At 36.1% G+C, this 13,503-nt stretch overlaps 1 protein-coding gene across 1 annotated transcript in view; it reads right to left on the bottom strand.

Annotated features, from left to right (window-relative positions):
* HELLS (helicase, lymphoid specific) overlaps positions 1-13,503 on the bottom strand; it is a 38,158-nt gene extending 24,655 nt beyond the window's left edge. The window contains exons 1-6 of the mRNA XM_025274140.3: positions 13,303-13,503; positions 12,713-12,834; positions 7,931-8,053; positions 3,103-3,159; positions 622-658; positions 468-532 (exon numbers count right to left, since the gene is read on the bottom strand). Coding sequence (XP_025129925.1) covers positions 468-532; positions 622-658; positions 3,103-3,159; positions 7,931-8,053; positions 12,713-12,834; positions 13,303-13,333 — 435 coding nt within the window. The 5' untranslated portion in view covers positions 13,334-13,503. The remainder of the gene's footprint in view (positions 1-467; positions 533-621; positions 659-3,102; positions 3,160-7,930; positions 8,054-12,712; positions 12,835-13,302) is intronic.

Below are 13,503 nucleotides of genomic sequence, written 5' to 3'. Positions count from 1 at the left end.
ATGAAGATGTGAAGAGTTATAATTTCAGATAAAAGAAAAGTAGAGCAGATCATAAAGTTAGAATTTTTGTTAATATTAAGAATGTGATATATTAAATTATGCTTAAGGGATATTTAGGGTTTGTTGTAATTAAAGATATTCTTTAATTAATTTTTATTTAATGAGGTACTAAGTGAGAAGGTGAAAACAAAAATGGCTTTAGAAATTAGTTTATGGTTTTAGCTCCCTAACAATCTTTCTTAAGATACAGTTTTGAGGTTGTAAGAAGTTATAATAATTTCTCACTAGGCCAAGCTCATGCTCCTTTAACAGACAGGAAGATGGTACCATCTTCTTTCCTAAAACACTTAACTGGCTGAAAAGACAGGTAAATATCAGTTATCAGTACACCTTTAATAATAGTTATCAATATCACATAGGTTACACACAACATAAAACCTTATGTGTCCTTCCCCCTTTATTTTTACCTCTTTTGACATGACCTCTGAAATATTGTATGATTCATCTTCTCTTCCTCTCTTCTTTTTTATGACTAAAAAAACAACATCATTTTAGTTTTTATAGTAATTTAAGCAGAAAATATAAACACATATTCTTCAAAACTATAACAAAGAAATTTACCTGCATTCTCCTCACTTGCATCAATGGAATTTTTATCCTACAAAACAAGGATTTAGACTATTATTTTCCCAAAACTTCTATGGTATTACAAATTTTAAGGCACCGATTAACTAAACTTTCCTTGCAGTTGAACCAAATCCAGAACTCTTCACTATCATGCTTACTAAAAGGTAACCTTTTTCTTTATTTCCCTACTACAACTTGTTTGTAACTCTCTACTTTTTCCCAAAGCTCTACTTTCCTCCATTTTCTTCCATGTAAGACAAATTTCAAAATTAAACAGAGGCATTTTTATTTTGTAATTACCATGTACATCTCTTCTCTGTGTTTATGCTGAAGATACTCAATGGGTATGGTATGGAAGGAGTACTCATTTCAGTATAATTTGTAAGTTAAATACAACTGAAAGTAGATTATCAAAGAGAAAAACCAATGGAAAGGAGATAAAAGAAATGAAGAGACATTCAAAAAGTGTCTCAAAATGAGAGCTGGAAAAGAACAGGTAGACAACATGCATGAAAAATAAAAATGACAAAGAAGGTAAATATAAAAATGAAGTAAAAAATTTAAAGGATTAAAAAGGAAAATACCAAGAGAATAATGAAATGGAATAGACAGAATATGATGGCTGACACCTTTAGAATAAAAGGAAAAAACCCCAAAACCTGGTATAAAAAGTTAGCTGGGTGAAAGTAAAGACTGTTTTAAAGCAACAGGTTGAAGAATACAGTGTAAATGGTTGGTTAAGCCAGTAAAATTTTAAGTACATTCTTCAAAAACCCAAAATAAGTCCCTGGAATTAGCAACTGGGTCAAGTATCAGTTTTCCACAATTGCTTTTGTTGTACAGTTACCTGCTATGTACTTTAACATCACCACTAACGACACTAACAATCAAGTAACTGGATTTAGATACCCTCCTTATTTTTCCTATTAGCATTTTGTATTTTCTAACAAAGGCAGTTTGGGGTAGAAATTAAGTGTGGAGTCTGAAATTAATCCTAGGATCAAATTCTAGGTTACTATTTATTAGCTATGTGATCTTCAAACTTAGTCAATTCTCATTCACAATAGCTGAGTTCTATAAAGTCACCATGAATACTGAATTAGTGAATACCGAAATCACTGCATCTAGAAGAAACACAGGTTTAGGTTCCTGCAAGCACATCTTCATTAACTGAGCAATACATAACCCTGTTCATGTATATAAACATACAGTACTGTTTAAAGACAGCTCATTTAAAACATATGCTGATTAACACTGAACTCAAAGCCAAGAGCAATTTAACTCACACATGAAGGAAGCTTATCTAACAGATATATTTTCTCCATAAGGCACATCACAGTCTTCTTACATAAGAAACACTAGGCAGCACTTCAGCACAATGTAATTGATAGTCTTTTAAATCACAAAACCACAAATTTACATAAGAAACACTAGGCAGCACTTCAGCACAATGTAATTGATAGTCTTTTAAATCACAAAACCACAAAAATACAGAAATCATGACATTACATAGACACAAGAAGGACACTTGTTTACACTGTGACAGCTTAAATAAGGTAGATAGCTTTGACCTCAGCTGGGAATGTTACTTATAGAGAGACTCAAATTTTTTGCCATTCCACACATGCACATGTCTGTGAACGGCCACAAAAAAATGGGTATTGATGTTGGGGTAACAAATTATACCAAGTAGGCTAACTGGAAAATATGGAATCTATGAATAATGAGGATGAACTGTACTCTATCTCCTTGCATCAGCTTCTTTATACATAAAACGTTGGTAATAGGATCTCTACCTAAAAGAGCTACTTTGAGAATTAAGGCATGTAAAGTTTAGAACAACACCTGGCACATAGTAAGTACTCAACAGTTGTTACCCATATTATTTCTCTTTTCACTAGCACAAGTGTTGTTTGTACAATTCCTATCAATATGGCATAAAAAGCCTCATGTTAAAAAAAAATTAAAACATATTCCTCCAAAAGATCACATCTAAAATTCAGGCTATCCCTAAATGGATGCTCTATCTGAAATGCTATCTACTCCAGTTTTGGTTCTACTGCTACAGCTATGTACAAGATACAAATTTAGATTACTGGTATGGTTCCAAGTTGACATAATGAGGTTAGAGGCATGAAGAAGAGCAATCATTACAGGCTCCAAAAGAGCTAGCCACTTATAAAATGCCTTGAGGTATAAAATATTTGTAGATTTTTCCGAGATTATAAAGTGAAATTTTGCTACTAGGAAATACAGTCCACAGGATAAGAAATTAAAGGTCACAGTTTATCTCTCCTTCCATATCTAAGATACTAAGAAACAGATTTTACATGTTTCTATGCAACCAACAAAGAAAGGCTATCAGATAAAGAAGGTTAAAGTTAAAAAGATGATCAAGAGTCAAAAGAATACAAGAGGATGTTCTTCAATATCTAAGGTAACGTATATAAAATATTCTAGCTTACTATTTATTACCTTCGTAACTTTCAAGGATTCCTTTTTTCTCTCCAATTTCTCTTTCTTCTTCTGCTCCTACAAGATAATTTTTTCTTAGTGTCAAAAGTGGAAAATGCAAAGTATGAAACACATATCTCAAATAACGTAAGCTCACAACGAAGAAACTGTATACAAAAATTAAAAAAACAAAAACTTGAGCTTTAAGCCTTTACCAAGTAATAGGGAACAGATTTCCTGCCTTAAGCAACTAAAATCCAGATAAAACATACCAATGGTTTTCAGCAACTTTTCATCATGCAGCAAAGGACAGTGAACACTGACAAAAGGGAAACAAACAAGGTAAATCTTCAGACTACTAAGCTTACTGCCGAGAGGCAATGTCCAAGAGCAAATAATGGAGGGAGAACCCAAGTAGAGCTCAGCAGTCTGCGCTGAGAAGACAGAGTGCAAAACTCAGAGGAGCTGGCAAACCAGGGTCAAAGTACCACAGGGGAGAAAGCAACACACAAAAGCAGCTCTGAAGATCTGCAGTGGCACGCTCAGGCTGAGTAAGGATCAGTGTGTGAGTAGAGAAATTGAGGGCCAGAAAAAGAGCAACTAGAAAGCAGGCGGAACGATCTCTGTGCTCACAAGGGATCAGGAACAGTTCATATTCCTGTCAGCCAAAGGTGAAAGGCCTATTAACACAGATAGCATCAAGAAAAACTTTCAGAAGACGGACCAAGTTATTCTTAGACTAGAAGCTGTTCCAAAGCCCCCTAACAAAGTTTTAAAAGCAGGACATAATTATTTCCAAGAGGTGGTTAAAGGTATTTGCCTTAGGAGTCATTAAGCTTGGTATTTGTTTTTCTGTTTCATTTTATCAAAGAGTTTTGAAAAGGGCTCCAACAAAGAAAAAAGAAAATTTAGCAAATGTAGCAAAATCTTCACTGATAATCATTAACTGTGAATGATGGGGACAAAAGGATTTATTTTAGTGTTAACATTAACCCAAGTTTTAAAATCTTCATATAGTAGACTTAGAAATAAATTATACAGTGTTAGATGATAAATGCAATGGGAAGAACAAAACAAGGTAAACGAGATGAGGGAAGAGGTGCCAGGTAACTTTATTTAAGGTTGTTAGGGCAGGTCTCATTGGAAAATATTTAAGCCAAAGCTTGAAGATTATAATGAAGTAAGCCAGGCAGGAATCTATTGAGAAGAGGGTTCTAAGCAGGAAACACACCAGGAACAAGGTCTGCAAGGTAATGGGGTTGAGAGAGGCAACCAGACTGCTTATGGTCTTCTGGCGATCCTAAGGATTTGGGCTTTCTGAGAAACAGTGAAAGCTACAAAGCAGTGAAATATAATTAAAACACTGCATGGGGGAGTCAGGGGTGGGGGAAGCACTAAAGAAAAACAAATTCTTCATCCTGTAGAGAATCTTTTAAAACTGAAGGTAAATGAAGACTTTTTCAAATATAAAAGCTAAAAGAACCTGTCAACAACAGAAAATGCAGACAAACCTATAATTACAGAAAGCAGATCAGAAGACAGGAAATGAGGAAAGACAGGAAGTGAGGGATGGCAGAGAATTAAAAAGGGGGCAGAATTCAGCCATAAAAAAAGAATCTAATCTTGCTATTTTTTCCCCATGGAAAAGAAATGCAAAAAAGCAAAATGGCTGTCTGGGGAGGCCTTACAAATAGCTGTGAAAAGAAGAGAAGCGAAAAGCAAAGGAGAAAAGGAAAGATATAAGCATCTGAATGCAGAGCTCCAAAGAATAGCAAGAAGAGATAAGAAAGCCTTCCTCAGAGATCAATGCAAAGAAACAGAGGAAAACAACAGAATGGGAAAGACTAGAGATCTCTTCAAGAAAATTAAAAGATACCAAGGGAACATTTCATGCAAAGATGGGCTCGATAAAGGACAGAAATGGTATGGACCTAACAGAAGCAGAAGATATTAAGAAGAGGTGGCAAGAATACACAGAAGAACTGTACAAAAAAGATCTTCATGACCCAGATAATCACGATGGCATGAGCACTCACCTAGAGCCACACATCCTGGAGTGTGAAGTCAAGTGGGCCTTAGAAAGCATCATTACAAACAAAGCTAGTGGAATTCCAGTTGAGCTATTTCAAATCCTGAAAGATGATGCTGTGAAAGTGCTGCACTCAATCTGCCAGCAAATTTGGAAAACTCAGCAGTGGCCACAGGACTGGAAAAGGTCAGTTTTCATTCCAATCCCAAATAAAGGCAATGCCAAAGAATGCTCAAACTACCGCACAATTGCACTCATCTCACACGTGAATAAAGTAATGCTCAAAATTCTCCAAGCCAGGCTTCAGCAATACATGAACCGTGAACTTCCAGATGTTCAAGCTGGTTTTAGTAAAGGCAGAGGAACCAGAGATCAAATTGCCAACATCTGCTGGATCATAGAAAAAGCAAGAGAGTTCCAGAAAAACATCTATTTCTGCTACATTAGCTACACCAAAGCCTTTGACTGTGTGGATCACAACAAACTGTGGAAAATTCTGAAAGAGATGGGAATACCAGACCACCTGATCTGCCTCTTGAGAAACCTATATGCAGGTCAGGAAGCAAGTTAGAACTGGACTTGGAACAACAGACTAGTTCCAAATAGGAAAAGGAGTATGTCAAGGCTGTATATTGTCACCCTGCTTATTTAACTTCTATGCAGAGTACATCATGAGAAACGCTGGGCTGGAAGAAACACAAGCTGGAATCAAGATTGCCAGGAGAAATATCAATAACCTCAGATACGCAGATGACACCACCCTTATGGCAGAAAGTGAAGAGGAACTCAAAAGTCTCTGGATAAAAGTGAAAGTGGAGAGTGAAAAAGTTGGCTTAAAGCTCAACATTCAGAAAATGAAGATCATGGCATCCGGTCCCATCGCTTCATGGGAAATAGATGGGGAAACAGTGAAAACAGTGTCAGACTTTATTTTTGGGGGGCTCCAAAATCACTGCAGATGTTGACTGCAACCATGAAATTAAAAGACGCTTACTCCTTGGAAGAAAAGGTATGACCAACCTAGATAGCATATTAAAAAGCAGAGACATTACTTTGCCAACAAAGGTCCGTCTAGTCAAGGCTATGATTTTTCCAGTGGTCATGTATGGATGCGAGAGTTGGACTGTGAAGAAAGCTGAGTGCCGAAGAATTGATGCTTTTGAACTATGGTGTTGGAGAAGACTCTTGAGAGAGTCCCCTGGACTGGAAGGAGATCCAACCAGTCCATTCTAAAGGAGATTGGCCCTTGGTGTTCTTTGGAAGGACTGATGGTAAAGCTGAAACTCCAGTACTTTGGCCACCTCATGAGAAGAGTTGACTCATTAGAAAAGACTCTGATACTGGGAGGGATTGGGGGCAGGAGGAAAAGGGGATGACAGAGGATGAGATGGCTGGATGGCACCACCAACTCGATGGATGTGAGTTTGAGTGAACTCCAGGAGCTGGTGATGGACAGGGAGGCCTGGCATACTGCGATTCACGAGGGTGCAAAGAGTCGGACACGACTGAGCGACTGAACTGAACTGACCTGAACTGAATCTTGCTATATGTGACAATATGGATGTATCTGAGGGCCTTATACTAAGTAAAATTAAAGAGAAAGATAAATATTATATAATCTCACATGTGGAATCTTTAAAAAAAAAAAACAAACAAAAAGCTCAGATACAGTGAACAGATTAGTGTTGGAGGGTCGGGTGGGTCAAAAGGTAGAAATTTCCAGTTATAAAATAAACAAGTCATGGGGATGCACTACACAGCATGATGACCACAGTGAATAATGTGTGTGCCGCATGCTCGGTTGTGTCCTACTCTCTGCTACTCCATGGAATACAGCCCACCAGACAGACTCCTCTGTTCATGGAATTTTCCAGGCAAGAATACTGGCGTGGGTTGGCATTTCCTACCAGGGGATCTTCCCAACCCAGACGTAAACCTGCATCTCCTGCGTCTCTGCACTGGCAGGCACATTCTTTACTAGTGTGCCACCATACTTACTGCATATTTGCAAGTTGCTAAGAGAGTCAATCTTAAAAGTGTGCATCGTAAGGAAAAAAAATTTTTAAACTAGGTATGGTGACATTAACTAGACTTACTGTGGGGATCATTTTGAAAGATACAGCAATACTGAATCATTACACTGTACACCTGAAACTAAAATAATGCTCTATGTCAATTATATCTCATTAAAAAGGAGATAGAAAGAATTTTGGGGAATTAATGGTTACGTTCATTATCATGGTTGTGGTGGCTTCGTGGGTATACATTTTAAATATGTACAGTTTTGTGTGTATCAATTACATTTCGATAACGCATAAAAAAAAAGGACTGAGCAAAATAAAATACAAAATTTCTAGCATTCAAAAAAAATCACTGGACAGAATAAAATTCAGTCAAAAGGTGAACTAAAAAATGTTAGTATATTCATACAATGGAATGCTTCTTAGGAATAAAAATGATCTATTAAATACATATAAGCGAATCTTAAAAATATGCTGAGCTAAAGAAGCGAGATACCAAAAGAATGTTTTTCCTATGATTCCATTTGTGTAATATTCTAGAAAAATCAATACCAATTTATAACTACAGCAAACAGAAATCAGTGGTTGTCCAGGGCCAGGAGAGATCACTGAGAGAAGAGAACTTTTGTGGGTAATGGAAATGTTCTTTATCTTGACTGTACTGATGATTACACAGGTCAAAACTCACCTAACTCTAAATTTTAAAATGTGTGCATTATATTTTATATAATTTATATCTCAATAAAGCTTTTTTTTTTTTAAATTAAGCTGTTAACTATAATCAATCACACGTACATACCTCTAACTGCTGCTGTTCCATTTTAGTCAATAAAAATTTGGAGTAAATATTGCTTTTTTCAAGCAAATGTTGAAGTCTACGATATCGAATGTCCACAGACTCTCTATCCCAAGACATGCGAGCCTATCCAAAGAAAAAGTTTCCATAATTATTAAGTTTGCTGACATACATTGATCTTTCTGCATAATGTGTAACAAAGATGACTAAACAACTGCACTTTAGGTTTAGTATATTTCCTATAATTAATAAAAATACTTTTATAATATTAAATTCACTTACTAAAAATGTCTATCTTTAAACAAAAAACTAGAATCGCTAAAAAAAATATGATTCTGGGGTTCAACAGGCAATCTGGTAAAATATATTAATAGCTTGGCTACCAAAATATTGAAATTTCAGATACTGAAAACATGGTTATTGGCATTTACAAAACTGAAGGCCCATTTTCAAAATATCTGAAATTACAATTAGAAAGTAAATATTTAATTCAAGTTGAAATTAAGTTTTTAAAAAACTAAATGATTTCAGAAAAAGAAAAACTTTATACACCAGTTTTATTTGAAAGAGCACTGGAAGTAAAAGATAACCTCATTAGCTAGGGACTAGAACATCTAGTTTTAGAATTTAAATACGATATTGTTAAAACACTTCAACAAGCTAAATCTACTGCTAATTTCTTATAAGCTTCTTTTCTCAGTATTGTGTTACCCAAGATTTGCCCTTACCTTTTAGGTTCCTTTTATTCTCCTACTCTTAGCTTTATCTTTGACCCCTGTACAACTTCTATTTACAAAACTCTGCTTTTCATATTACTGTCACACACTATCTATTTGTTCATTTATAAAAGTATGCAACATTCTAGTGGCTGAGGAGGATCTCTCAAGTCACAATAAAAGTAAACAGAAGGCACAAGAGAGAAAACAAAAGCAACAAATAAATAGCATAGTTCAATGGTCCACAAACTTTTTTTGGCAAAAGGGCAAATATTTAAATATTTAAGCATGATACAGTTTGTACTGCGAATACTTAAATCTGCCTTTGAACAGTTACAGACAATAAATATATAAACCAAAGTTGTGTTCCAATAAAACCTTATTTACATAAACAGGAAGAGGCCAAATCCAGTTTATAAGTGGCCAACTAAATACTGTAATCTGAACTCAAAAGAAAAGCATTAAGTGGGCTGAAATCAAGAAAGAGTTGAATATGTACAAATCTTACTAACCAGCAATCCCACTCCTACATGTGTGTGTGTGTGTGTGTGAGATAAATTTAATTCAGTGGTTAAGGCTTGACCTTATAAACTAGACACCATTATACACTGGCTTGTATTTCTCAGATGTTACATCATCTAACTTTTCTTTCAAAACAAATTATTTATTTTCTATTACAAAAGCAGTGACAATAAGACATCAAAGAATAAATCTAATGAAAGTAATATATGTGGATTACAAGAAAATTAAAATTCTTTTAAAATCATCCATAAACTTCTCTGTGCAAATAATCTGTTAGTATCTCATAAACTATTTTCAGTTATTTTAGGATGGCTTTTCTTTTACTATTACCAATATACTACTATGATTCCAACAGTCAGTCACTGAATGCAATGGATATTATAAATGAAATGAAATTACTTGACTTTTATAAAAATAACTATATTTAACTTTATTTGTATATTTTAGTTAAAATCCTTTGTGCTTAACTTATCTGCTGCTTTAAGTCTTGTTCAGAAAAAATTAGCATACATTTTAAAAGTAATTAAACCTTTAACATGCCATCATGGAACAATAATTTATAATATACTTAGACTATGCCAATGGTTAACCTTTAAACCCAGTCTTCCATACTTCAAAATAATTTTGTAGTAAATCTTCTCATCTATCATTCCTCTTTCTTAATTTTGTTATTTGTTACACTAAAGTAAATCATAACTTCATCTGTGGAAAGTACTAAGTGCCTGGTGGTAAGTTTCTCTTGATGGGTAATAAGAGTATGCCAATGGATACCATGAGCATAAATTCTTCACTGTCTATCCCATCACCTCTCCCAAGCCCAGAATTTTTTTTTTCTTTTTCTTTTTGCAGAGGGGGTTCTATTTCAGTCTACACAATATGAGCTGTTTTCCTTTTACCTTTCCAAGAACCCTCACAACTCTTACCTTTCCCTTCCCCCCACTACAGGGACATTAAGGCTACTCTAAAGACTTCTAGACTAACAATGACTTCTTTCAAAAGGAAATGCAGGTGAAAAGTCAAAGAAAATAACTGTAGCAAATGAATGTCAAAATCATTCTCCAGGCTCTTCACAAACCTTCCAATCTCCTAAACCAAAGCAAATGCTTCTCATTAAGAACTTAAGCTAGTTCTTCCTCTCGTAAGTACTTCTAAATATATGCCCATAAATACTGTATTCTCCTAAAAGGAATCATTACTTTTGTATGCTGAATTTTTTTTAGCTCCAAAGACCTATAAGAGACTTACTGGAATTTTCTCGATAGTCACTGAGGTAAGAATAATTTATGTCAAGGACAAAAAGTAAAAAATTCTTTCAATACCTGTTAATAAAAAGACATGTGATAACAATGAACCACAGTCTTTCACCCTTGTACCAACGGGACTGAAAAGAGCTTTATTCATGGACAATCTGAAAAATGAATTTAAAAATTGCTATTTTAAGTTCTATGATGCATAACTGCTAAAGAAAAGCTAGTTGTACCATACCTATCCCTCAAATGTTAACAATTCCAAAAAAATCTTAAAATGACAAAGTGTTCAAAAGCTTAAAAATTTCACTAAAAGGAGAAATTAACTCCCAGTTTAATCAGCAAATGTTTACGGTTCTATAAATTTTGACAAATCTTTTTAAAACTGTTTTTTATTTTTTAAAAATTTTGGCTGCACTGCAGGGCCTGTAGAAATTTAGTTCCCAGTTTGGGATTGGGCCCACGCCCCCTACATTGAAAGTGTGAGTCTTAATCACTGGACCACCAGGTAAGTCCCTATTAAAGCATTTTTGAAATGTATCTTTATTATACCTATCTTTCTTCAAATAGCATTTTCTTATCCAACAATCTTCATGGGTTATAAAACTGAACTACACTACTCAAAATTAAGGGTTTACCATTCTTGCCATCTCCGAAGTTGATTCTACTCTTGACTGTGCTCCAGGATTCATCCTTTACAATTCACCTTGTTACAATGGCCACAAAGTATATTTTATCTATATAGTCATATATGTTATGTATATTATAAAATATTCTTTTACTTTAGTTATAAATTCAACAGACATTTATTATCCTATTATCTGCCAAGTGCACAGTCTACAAAAAAAAAAACAATGCGATGTGCCCTCAAGAAACAAAGTGAGAAAGTAAGTAATGATAATACTGTGTAACAGAGTAAGTACTATGGGAATTCACAGAATGAGTAAAAGTGGTTTACGGTTGACCTCCCAATTCTATTAAAATTTCTAAACTTATTACCTTAACCAATTATGGTTAACTACAGATGATCAGCAACAACGGAACTAGAATTTACTGAAGTGAAAGTATAGCAACATGGTTAAAAAGTGTGACTCTGAAACCACAGGGCCTACATTACCATCTCTGCTCTGCCCTTTACTAGCTGTGGGACCCCAGGCAACCTCTAGGTGCCTCAGTTTCCTCATCTGTAACACAGAATGAAAACAGAACCTACTTTATAGAATACTTTAATAAAACAATTTATACTAATAATTAAACTATTAAGTTTTTTTTTTTAATTTTATTTTATTTTTAAACTTTACATAACTGTATTAGATTTGCCAAATATCAAAATGAATCCGCCACAGGTATACATGTGTTCCCCATCCCCTTAATAAACTATTAAGTTTAATAGTAATAATGAGTTAATAGTAGTATCTACATGATAGAATAGTTGAGAATTCAATGAGTAAAATACATGTACAGCATTTAGAACAGTGACTGACAGTAAATGATCATGAGGTGTTAACAAGGCTAACAAAAGAATCATTACTGATATAAAATAGGAGGGAATCAACTAATGTATTACTTGCCTTTGGAGTACATTATTCCCCAATTTAAGTAGTTTTATAATTACAGGATGTTAATTCAGTATTAATGTCCTTAGTGAGGTATGTTAAAAAAAACTCTGGAAGCAGTCAAATTTGAGTTCATTAGTGTGTGACACGACCCCCAGTTGCCTCAGTCTCATCATATTTAACTGGAGATATCAAAAGTATTGATATAATCGTAATACTGGGAGGGCTAAATAAATTATTACAAGAAATCACTCAGTAGGGAGCACATTAAGAGCTGGCAGGTAAGCAACAGGGTGGGACAGTACTGGAGTTAAATGTATTTAAAAACTGAAGCTTGTCAAGAGGTTAAGAACTGCTTTTAGTAGTCTTCAAAATAAGAAAAGCTCAAGGGCAATGTCATTGAAAATGTACAATGTAAAAGAAAGCAAAAGCAAGTTGATTACTTAGGTGGAAAAAGAACACTGAAAAAATTCATTACCGACTTTGGAAGAATTATTATTATGGCTGAACAAGTAATTTGAAATGCTAACTTAAGACAGATGAGGACACTTTCCAGACCAAGACTATAACTGATACAGGCATCATTCCAAGCTCGTGCAAAGCTTTCCCAAAAGTAGCATCGATAAAGGCAGCCCGTTTAAAAGTTGATTAAAAAAAAGACTAGTAAACTTAAGCACACAAACCACACCCCCGAGGACGCATCAGGTTACTACTTAACGACGACGAACTTGATGCCTAAATTACCTTTTCTAGCATCTTCCGCTCTCTCTCTAGCCCAGCAGCCTCAAGCTGTTCTTCCTCCTCTAGCATGGCTGGGGTAATCACGGCATTCTCCGGCTGTTCAACCACATCTGGAGATAGGGGCCCTGGAAGAGGAGGCGGCGGGGGGGGGGGTTGGGGGGGTGGGCAAGGCTTTTAAATTGCAGTTTTAAAAAATGACTAATTACTCCACGTTCTTATTAAACAACCCTTGTCGCCTTCCCAGATGCATTTGACGCAAAAGTTGAAGACCCAGGGGGGACTCCAGCGTTACCTCTCAGAGACCCCCTAGGTCTTCACTATGTCAACTAGTAGTAGCCCGGACCCCAGTTTACAACTGGGGATGTGCAGGAAAACGCAGGTCTCCTGTGTAAAACCTCCTGCACTAGGCAAACACAGGCAATTTCAGGTGTCCCCTACCCACTCTCCACGGAAAGGGGAAACCTCCTTTCCTCCTCAATCTCTGCCCGGGGTCGGCTCTCCCCGCAAAAGTTCGGCGGCAGTCTCCATGCCGCTCCCCCACCCCCGCCCCCGACGCCGCAGCCCGCGTTGGAAGGCAAGTTTTCCTCACTCACCGCCGCTGTTCGCGGGGCGTTGCGCCGGCATGGCTGGACACACACTCCGGAACCGGGTGCCCTCCTCACAGTGCCTGCAATGCCGCACGCTAAATCCTCACTCGCCGCTCCCCGGTCCTAGTCTCCCGGCCAAGCGCCCAGCCAGAGAAAAACGCGCGCTTCTCCTTCGCGGGAAAACGCCGTCATCTCGCGATGCTTCGT

Source organism: Bubalus bubalis, chromosome 23, assembly GCF_019923935.1.
Source record: "Bubalus bubalis isolate 160015118507 breed Murrah chromosome 23, NDDB_SH_1, whole genome shotgun sequence".
Classification (NCBI taxonomy): domain Eukaryota; kingdom Metazoa; phylum Chordata; class Mammalia; order Artiodactyla; family Bovidae; genus Bubalus; species Bubalus bubalis.
The sequence above is the reverse complement of the archived record's forward strand: the minus strand, read 5'-3'. Positions and strand labels throughout refer to the sequence as shown.